The sequence below is a fragment of the Nanorana parkeri genome, unplaced genomic scaffold, assembly GCF_000935625.1.
Source record: "Nanorana parkeri isolate BGI_ZX_2015 unplaced genomic scaffold, ASM93562v1 scaffold1132, whole genome shotgun sequence".
Classification (NCBI taxonomy): Eukaryota; Metazoa; Chordata; class Amphibia; order Anura; family Dicroglossidae; genus Nanorana; species Nanorana parkeri.
Genome location: NW_017307400.1, coordinates 309404 through 319716, shown reverse-complemented (window position 1 = coordinate 319716; position 10313 = coordinate 309404). Strand labels below are relative to the sequence as shown.

General features: G+C 40.9%; 1 protein-coding gene across 1 annotated transcript in view; it reads left to right on the top strand.

The window, feature by feature from the left end:
* SLC38A8 (solute carrier family 38 member 8) overlaps positions 1–9554 on the top strand; it is a 33515-nt gene extending 23961 nt beyond the window's left edge. Inside the window, exons 5-10 of the mRNA XM_018568058.1 lie at positions 3770–3827; positions 4972–5086; positions 6101–6248; positions 7893–8092; positions 8713–8764; positions 9452–9554. Coding sequence (XP_018423560.1) covers positions 3770–3827; positions 4972–5086; positions 6101–6248; positions 7893–8092; positions 8713–8764; positions 9452–9554 — 676 coding nt within the window. The remainder of the gene's footprint in view (positions 1–3769; positions 3828–4971; positions 5087–6100; positions 6249–7892; positions 8093–8712; positions 8765–9451) is intronic.
* Positions 9555–10313: the final 759 nt, after the last annotated feature.

The following is a 10313-nucleotide window of genomic DNA, read 5'->3' as shown; positions in this document are numbered from 1 at the left end:
AAGGTAAGATGGATACGGGGGTCTGGGTCAGGAAGTGGGGGGCAGGTGATGGACAGAATCTGGACTTTGTGTGAACAAGCCCTTAAGACCAGATGATTGTCAACACCTGACCATCACACTTACATGGGTTTGTAGAGCATCCCATTCCAAAACCATGGCCGTAAATATAGAGTTGCCCTTCCTTCCTTTTTAGCCATGCCCATAAATATGGAGTTGCCTCTTCTTCCTTCCATTTTAGCTAGAACAGTCTTCACCCCTCTGAGAAGGGTTTCCACAAGATTTTGAAATTTGTCAGTGGAAATTGGTGCCCATTCAGCCAAAAGAGCATTGGGGAGGTCAAGTTGACCACTCAAGTTCCTTTACACCAAACTCCTCAAACCATGTTTTATGGAGCTGGATTTGTATGCAGAGGCAGAAAAGGGCCTTCCCCAAACTGTTACCATAGGACTGAAAGCATACAATTGTCTAAAATGTTGTTCTATGCTGTAGCAGTAACAATAACTACCACTGGAATTATTTGAACTTAATATTTGGGGGGATGTCCAGCTTTGGCCTCATCACAATTGCCCTGGTTGGGTGTTCACAAACTTTTGGCTGTATAGATATGCTGTACGGGGTTGCAATCATGTTTGCTCTGGTCTTCCCACAAAATAGTTACTTGTTACCACTACATTGAGATTTGACAGCTGGTGCTACAGATGAGGAGTTTGTCTCGGATCCAAGCACCTGCACTTTTTTGTGTTGGCACTTCAAACACCTACTTATGTCAATTCTTTTTATGTGAGAGCTTCATTGAGATTTTTAGGGATTGTTTTGTGGGTAGATCCCACATACTGTGCTAGGGGCTGGGAGTATTTCATAATTCTGACAACAAATATCACAAATGCTAATATACATTCAAGGGTAAGCTAGACTGTTAAAAGAAAACTTTACACAAAACAGCAGTAATGTTACCATGGAAGATCATTTCATACTGTATTATCTAAATCACAAAATACACCAGATTATCTTTTCCCATATGTCATTCAAGCCATGAGATCAAAGTCCTTTTACCCGATTTGGGTTATGTCATTAAATTTGCTACCTAGAAGGAATTTAATAGCATTACGACACACACACGCACACCATAATTCCCTTTTTACATTTTTGGGGGACACCCGAAAACCATATTGATATGATTGTGTTAATGTTACAAGTGCCTTCAATGTTATAGGATCATGTACAATATTATTATTAAAATGAAGAATGTTCCAAACACTGACATTTATATTGGTATGTTTTAATGCTGAGATATGTTCATTGTTATATACAAGGTGAACAAAGAGGCTATTGCTGCACTGTAGAAAATATTGTCTGTAAGGGTTAGATCATTAAAGCAGAACTCTGGGGAAAATACATTCTTAACCCTTGCAGTGGGTCTACCCCCGCACTGCAAGGGTTACGTGCTTGTTCATGTCTAGGTTAAAAAGTCATACTTACCTGATCCTGAGAGCCACCTGCTCTCCCTCTGCTGCAGCTGTTTAAGGATTCCTGAGTCATCAAATGAGGACGTCAAGGGACATACGATCGGTGTAGCGGAGGATGAGACAGGCTGGAGGGAGCGCTGTTACAGCTGGTCAGATCCAAGGTTTGGTTGAGTTAGTATATATGGCAGGGACCGGTCTAAGTACATAACCCTTGCAGTGCAGGGGTAGCCCACTGCAAGGGTTAAGAATTATTTTCTCCAGGAGTTCTGCTCTACATCGTCATTTCTCTCTGTGGACCTCAGTAAATCTCTTCCTATGTTATGGAGATGAGGTGGTGTTCTACAGTCCTAACATACTTCCTGTCATAGGGTGACGACACTGCTCCTCCATAGATACAGTGCAGTAAGAGTTATCACTTAGGACAGGAAGTGTGTTACGGACATATTTGTTTTGGGCAGCAAAGGTAGAGCTGTCTTGTACCACGCTTGGATTAGATGTTTGAATGATGGCTTGGACCTTTTTTTGCTGAAGTGCAGATTGAGTTCCAAGTGCAGAATCCTCGAGCAACCATTTTAAAAACTGTCTTTCACTGGTCTTTCTGAACTTAACTTTGAAACTTGATTGGTTCTTAGAAACAGCAGTTTTTCTAACATTACATATTAATACTGCATATGTACTTATGATATTAATGATGCCAACATGTCAGCTAGGATTACATTATTCCTATTCTGCAAATAACTGGCCCATTTATAGGTACAAGTAACTCCAACATAAGATTTGTATGTATCATAATATCTGTATCATAATTGGCTGCAAGAATTGACCCACATGGTAGTAATAAATGGGTCATTTTCCAATTGGGAAAAAGTGGGGAGTGGGGTGCCCCAGGGTTCAGTCCTGGGACTGATCCTGTTTATCTTAATCATTAACGACATAGAGGGGGGAATAAATAGTTTGATTTCATTTTTTGCGGATGATGCTAAACTGTGTAGGGGAGTAAATTCCGAAAAGGGGATACAACTTGAGGGGTGCTACATTAGGGAAATCAGACATGGAAAAGACCTGGGGATGCTCATAGATCACAGATTTGGCAATAGTAAACAATGCCAAGCAGTGACCAGCAAAACAAACAGGATGCTGTCCTGCATTAAAATAGGGATTGTAGCAAGGGATAAGAGAGTAATACTTCCACTTTATAAATTACTGGTTCGGCCTCATCTTGAGTATGCGGTACAATTTTGGTCGCCAACTGTCTGGAAAAACGTCCTAGAAATGGAGAGAGTTCAGAGAAGGGCTACAAGATTAATTAAAGGGACAGAAGGCTTGAGCTATGAAGACCACCTTAAAAAAAATTAAACTTATTCTCCTTAGAAAAGAGGTGATTACAAGGGGACCTTATTGCAGTCTTCAAAACCATTAACGGGGACCACAATATTCGAAACAAGTTGTTTAGACCAAGAACTGCATCGAGAACACGCGGACATAATAAGAGGTTAGAAGAGAGGGGAATCGATCTAAAGCTGGCCATACACCATATAGATCTGCAGATTTTCTGTGGTCAGGTGGAAAAAGTGCAACAGATTCCTCCATCTACGCTAAACTGTGTGGATGGAGGAATCTCCCACTGGGCCACGTTTCAGTACCTTGCTAGCTGGCTCTCAAAATACCTGAACAATGCCTGCATACAATCAGATTGCTCAGGTATTTTTAGCATAGATGGAGAAATCTGTTGCACTTTTTCCATTTGACCATAGACAATCTACAGTAAAGCTATAGGTGTATGGCCAGCTTTGGGGGTCAGTAAAGGGTTTTTTTTACTGTGAGAGTAGGAAAACGGGGATATGGGAAATGTTAGAACTATATGCACTGAGTGGCCAGTTTATTATGACCACCTGACATTTGTAGGCTAATTAGCTATAATTTTGCGCTGAAGTTGCTAGAGGGCCAGACCATTATAAATAGGGAAGCAGGTTGTTTACCACGACAGTAGAAGTGATTTTTTTCTGAAGATATTGATAAACGCGATGATAGCTATAGATCTATATATATGTATTTCTATATATCTATAGAGATATATAACATATAGGTTGAGTCCATCCATAGGATGGACTCTTGTCTTTAGTCACTCTCACCTACTGTATACTTTGTTATATCTTCTATGTTATATTACTATGTATCCAGTACGATATTGGTCAGGTAAAAAAAACATCCGGTCATACAATACCTATCCTTAGTAAGGGATGTTGGATTCTGTGCTTTGAATGAAATGTCTTTAATATATGTATTTACCATTTAATTTGTAGTGTTTCCTCTTTGGCTTCAATGTTCAGCGTGATTCCCACAATCTGCTTTGGCTTTCAGGTAAATGGCAAGAACTAACAGCTGGGCTTTGTTATGTACAATTTGTGTCCTGACATAATACTGTGCTGAATATGGCTTCTAACTTCTGGTCCTGGTCCTCACGTTTGATAACAGTATTCAATAAGAGCACAACTGGATTTCCCAGTAGGCATATCCCTAAAGAGTAGGTAACGCTATAACAATGCTATATTAACTTAGGGGGTTTTTCACTATGGAGCTGAAGGATACTGCCGTAGCTTCCGCTGATCCTTCAGCTCTCTTCGGCTGCCTCTGCCCTTCGGTTCAGTCAAAATTAAGGGCTGTTATAAGGGCTATTCACAATAGCCCATACAGCACCCGAAGGAAGCCGAGCGGTTCAGCCGAGCAGAAGGCTGTCACTTCGACTGAGCCGAAGTGACAGCCAAAACGTGGAGAAAGGTCGGCCAAAGCCGTGCAGTGCATGTCAGGCTGACCGAAGGCAGCCGATGTACGGCTGATTTTAGCCTATTTCCTGCAGCCACTTCCCGTCTACATGCACTCACTCCAGCGGCAGCTGTGTGTTCATGGCTTGATGATGGTTACAACTGCAGAACACGCTGCACATTGGGTGACCGCACAGCTGCTTATACACTTCATTGGGAAAATATGTGGCAGGATGATAGCGCAGGAGGTTAATTGGGAGACGGAGCATTGCCACTCCGTAAGAGTAAATGCCTTATCAAGGATCCAAATGGCCAACTCGTATTATTTTTATAAAAACTGCAGATTTAAAATGAACAAAAAGGACTTGCATTACCATCTTAGGTATTATATAAGATTTAAGTGATTGTGTTTCGATTTACTTTAAGACTCCTTCATTTTATGCCGTTCAAAGAAACATTATGATTAGGTTTTATAATTGCTGTTCCGTTTGTTCTTTCTAGTGCTATGCATGGTTAGCAATATATTTATATTTCCATGTTTGGATCTCAGCAAATCCGTATTCAGCAAAATTTAGTCAGTAAAAAAAAAGAAGCTTTCAGTAAGTAAGGTTTATATGGAGTGACTGCCTATTAGCGGCGTAACTGCTGTGTAAAGCCAACAGCAATCCCATCTTTCAGCTTTTATGCCTTGAAAGAGGGACATACCAATTGGTATGACATAAATGTCTGTTTTTGTCTTTCAGTGCCATGAAGCTTGTATCACGATTTACAGCAGCATGAGGAACAAGTGCCTGTCTAATTGGGTTGCCGTGTCTGTGGTGTCTATGCTGATCTGCCTTTTAATTTATTCTCTGACAGGTAGAAAAATGCAGCTTCCTTTTAAACCATATCGCATGCAGGGCCGGATTTCCCACAAGTCCAACCAAGGCCCGGCCTTGGGGCAGCAGGGAGTAGAGGGGCAGCAGGGAGTAAAGGGGCAGCAGGGTTGTGGAATCCCTATCTCCCAATGCCCGGGACATGCAGTTCCGGGTGGGTAGTTGTTTTCTACATACAGCCCTGCTTTGGGCAAGCAGAGCTAAATGTACAGCGGGAAAGCCGCCACTTGTTTTGCACAAGTGATCTCAGTGATTTTGCCGAGATCACTTGTATGCAGCCTGCAGGTCTGCCATTCTCCATGGGGGGTTGGCGTGTAGGGGAGCGAATTGAGGAACCTGGCCTTGGGGCAGCAGAGAGAGTTAATACGGCTCTGATCACATGTACAGGCTTATTCCAAAAGGCAGTATGTTAATTCAGAGAGCCCATTCTAATTTAAAATTTTTGTAGTCTAATTGTATTCAATCCCGATTCCAAAAAAGTTGGGACGCTGTATAAAATCTAAATAAAAACAGAATGGAATGATTTGCACATCTAATAAACCCAGATTTTATTAACAATATTAAATATATGAATAATGTAACTGAGAAAATGTACAACTTTAAGAAAAAAATCAGGTAGTTTTGAAAGTGATGTTTTTAAAAAGTTGGGACAGGGCCAGGTTTACCATGGTGTAGCATCCCCTCTTCTTTTAATAACACTTTGGAACAGTAAGGATGGAGAAATATCCCTAAAGGAAATCCAGATGGCAATTAACAGCAGAAGTCCTAACACTTCTTCTCTACTGCACGCAACACTGACAAAATAAATCTAATGCTTGGCTGGAATTCCACATCAAAAAAACATTTTGAATGGACTAAGATGGTGGCTTTCTTTGCCTGTCCCATACCACAAAGGATCACAACAGCAGCATTTGAATGTTGCCCTTTATGAAGTTGTTGTGGGTTCCAGAGTTTAGCCTGTTCCCAACACTGATTGACACATTTTTCCCCCTTCCAGGTATTTATGGGTACCTGACGTTTGGAGAAGGTGTAGCAGCTGATATTCTGATGTCTTACCCTGGGAATGATGTGGTTGTAATAATAGCCAGGCTACTGTTTGCTATCTCAATCATCACCATCTATCCAATCATACTGTTACTGGGAAGGTAAGTGCCTAATGAGAACCTACAGGAAAAATGTGAATACTGTGAACTGATGTTCTCTGGGATGCACTTCGAAAACATAAAATGTATGATTTACTTACATAGTATTTAAGGTTGAATAGACACAGGTCCATCAAGCTCAACCTTTGTGTGTGTTGTGCATGCATTTGTGTGTGTGTGTGTGTGTATAAACGAATCCCTGTGTGGTCTTAGTTTTTAAGAGTACCTGTACCCCTGTATGTTATGGTCTCTTAGGACAGTATCTAATTCATTTTTGAATGAATCAATATTCTTTGCTGATACCACTGCTTGTGGCAGAGTTCCAAAATTTAACCACACTGACAGAAAAGAATCCCCTACGCCCTTTGTGGATAAATCTTTTCTCCACCAATTTTAGTGGTGGCCTCTAGTCATTGTTAGGGAGTTTACAGTAAAAAGTTTATTGCTGATGTTGCCATCACCACCAAACATTTTGTATATCAAAATCATGTCCCCTCTTAATCTTCTCACTTCCAGTGTGAACAAATTAAAATTTAGCAACCTTGTCTCATAGCTTTGATCCTCCAGCTCATTAATTAGTTTTCTTACCCTTCTCTGCACTCTCACTACCTCAAGGACATTCTTTCTGTGGATTGGTGACCAAAATTGAACCGCATACTCAAGATGAGTGGCAAAATTATTGCTTTGCCTCTACAGTACATTCTCTTTTTAATGCATGACAGTACTCTGTTAGCTTTGTTTGCCGCAGCCTGGCATTGCAAGCTGTTATTCAATCTGTGGTCAACTATGACCCCCAAATCTTTTTCCATTTCTGACTTCCCTAGTGGAGTTCCCATTTAATGTATAGCCCACTTGCCTATTTTTAACCCCAAAATGCATTACTTTACATTTTTCAACATTAAACCTCATCTGCCATATAGTTGCCCACTCCCCTATTTTATTCAGGTCCTCCTGTAATGTTATAATATCTAAGCCCATGTCTATTTACCCTCCCAATTTTAGTATAGTCTGCAAACACAGAAACATGGCTATTAACACCTTCCCCAATATCATTAATAGGTTAAATAGTATTGGGCCTTGGACAGAACACTGGGGCATGCCACTCATTTCTGTAGCCCATTGTGAAAAAGAACCATTGATCATTACTCTCTGGACACGCTACTGTAGCCAGTTCTCTATCCATGTACACACCATTTCATCTATGCCCATAGATTTAAGCTTGTGTGTTAAGCATTTATGTGGTACTGTGTCAAATGCTTTTGCAAAATCTAGGTACACCACATCCACTGGCTTTCCTCTATACTTGGCTTACCTTTTGTGATGGTAGGGCTTAGAATGTACACTTGGTTTCTGAGATCTGAAATGTTTCTCCTATCTTCCCTGCCAACCTATATCCATAGCTCTTCTGCTACCTGTCCTTGATTTAGACATACGTTAAGATCAATTACCATATTGCTACAGTCGACACTGCCAGGTATCGTGAAGAGAGGTCATCTGGAAAGGGGTCTATGAAAAGTTTGCTAAGAGGTCCAATTATTATAAGTTATTTTCATGCATGCAGATCTACCCCAGGGCCTATGGGCCTGGAAGTGATTGCCATCCCTGTGCCTGTTGGTAACTATTGCATAATGTTTCTCTGTTCCACAGGTCTGTCCTGCAAGAGGTCTGGATGGACCACAAACAGATGACTGTATATGTGGCTGCTTCTTATGAGCGCTTTGTACGGGTTACACTGACAGTATTATGGATTCTGGTAACTCTCATCATTGCCTTGTTTGTTCCTGACATCAGTGAGATAATTTCCATCATTGGAGGAATAAGTGCTTTCTTCATCTTCATCTTCCCAGGTCAGCTACTGTATTTGATACTTTTTTTGTTAAAGGTTGCTAAACAATATCTAACAGCTTTCAATTGATTTGGAGCTCACTGGGTACAATACAAATCCTTGTTCTTCTGCTGTCAGTTGTATACATGTCTAGTCCTTGACTGCCATGATCCTCACACACTCCTAGGATTTGTATCAATAAAGGACAGCTGTACTGAGAGAAAGAGGTGAGCTGCCACTGTTGATATCCTTCTGGAGCAGCTTGTTGCTTGGATATGTCTGGGCTCTATACTTTGAGTCCCAAAACTGTAAAAAGCATGCACCAAGTGTGTGTTACCCTCATGAAGGAAAGGTCAACAATGGTGGCGCCAATGCTTCTCTCGGAACAGTTTTTTTTCAACTTGAATTATAAACTTAAACATTTTAGGTAGGGTGGGGAAGGGTTTGAGTAAGATTTTGTCTCGGTAAACACAATATAACTTTCCTACACTGACAGCTCCATGGGATCAAATTTATGTACAGTAGCTCTTGGTTATGCTGTCCATCTTTTCCTGGTATCCCCGACAGTGCAACAGATTGGCTGTGTGTGAATATGAAGATGTATGTACTCTAGTAAATATCATTTTATTCATCCTTTTGTAGGGCTGTGTCTGATATGTGCAATGGAATGTGAAGCAATGGATCCAAGGAAAAAGTGAGTCATCCTGTCCAACATATGCAAGTGTGTGTGTGTGTGTGTGTGTGTGTGTGTAATATATGTATGTGTATTTGTTGTAGATGTTTAGAGGGATGTGTCATATCTCTAGAAACACTTGCCAGCCTAGATTTAGGGGCATTCACCATACAGTCACTGGGAAATTCATTGCATTTATAATGTCATGACTGAGCTGCTGGCAAATATTCTACCCAGTGAATGCTTAAAGTACATTAGCAGCTTTCATCGGAATGTGTTGCTAGCACTTCTTACAGTGTCCCTGCCCCTTTATGGCATTTATTGTCATGGCTATCCGTCAAATAAAGATACCCTTTCCAAAGTACCCTGTCTAATGCAAGCAGGCACGCTTGGGAGGCCCCATGGGAGGCATTTGGGTTTCCAACCCATCTCTAGTTATCCCATAAAGGCATCCTTAGCACCCCTTACCAATTTTAGTGGTTGCAGTTTTTTTTGTGTTAATTTAATAATTAAAAAAAATATCAAGTGATGTCCATCTGTTGAATCTTTTCTTTATTGGTAGGACACCTTTGACTGAGATAAGTGAGCCTATACTTTGGTAAAAGTATAATCATCTACTATATGGTGAAATATGGCTACAGTGGCAGCTGGCAATCACCCATAGTCTGTAATCTAGGCTTGCATCAGCCTCTCCTTATGTCTTTGCAGATGGTGTCTAATCGCCTGGGGGATCATTTCTGTTTTATGTGGAGCCTTCATATTTGGTCAGAGTACGACCATCGCCGTTATGGAACTCTTGCACAAGTTCTGAAATGTGTTGGATTTTCATTTTGAACTTTTTATTATTTTTATTTAAATTATCTTTTTAACGATTAAATGATTTTATTTCCAAAAATCTTTGGGTGACACAGTTTTTACACAATTATAACTAGACAAATTGGAGTAAATGATCTTTGACTCTGCAAGCTGTTTATTGCACTACGAGTGCTTTTCACACACAAATTGGAATGAACATAACATGGCCTGTAGCTGTATCTTCATAATTCTGCTGCAGGTCAGAAGGCAAAGCAAACCTCTAAATGCAGGATTTGTCATTTTGCTTTAAGTGCACCTATCCCAATGGGCCCTTATATATAGCACACCTGTAATTTACCAGTGATATATAACTGTGTGAAGGCAGATGCTAGGAGAATTACACACTTGCTTTTGCTTATTTTTGTGATTTAAGGTTTTAAACGACAACTGCGCCTTTGTGTAATGTGTCTCTAGTACTCCCTCCCATACTTCTTTGCCTCAGCATCGAATACTTTAATAAAATACAGGACTATTAAAAGCCAATGTAACAAAAGTTTGACACCCAGCTGGGCCTGCTTGCACTAAGTTTTTTTTTTTCCACTTACCTGTGGCATGGGAGAGCAGCGGCGAGTCAGCGCTGGTCCGGTGGGAGGAGCTCCAGGTGGGGTCCTAATTTAGCTGGCCGGCGACCGCCAGAGGTGCCGCGCGTGTCGGGATCCCCTCGCTGACTCGCCGCTGCTCTCCCGCACCGAAGGTAAGTGACAAAAAAAAAACA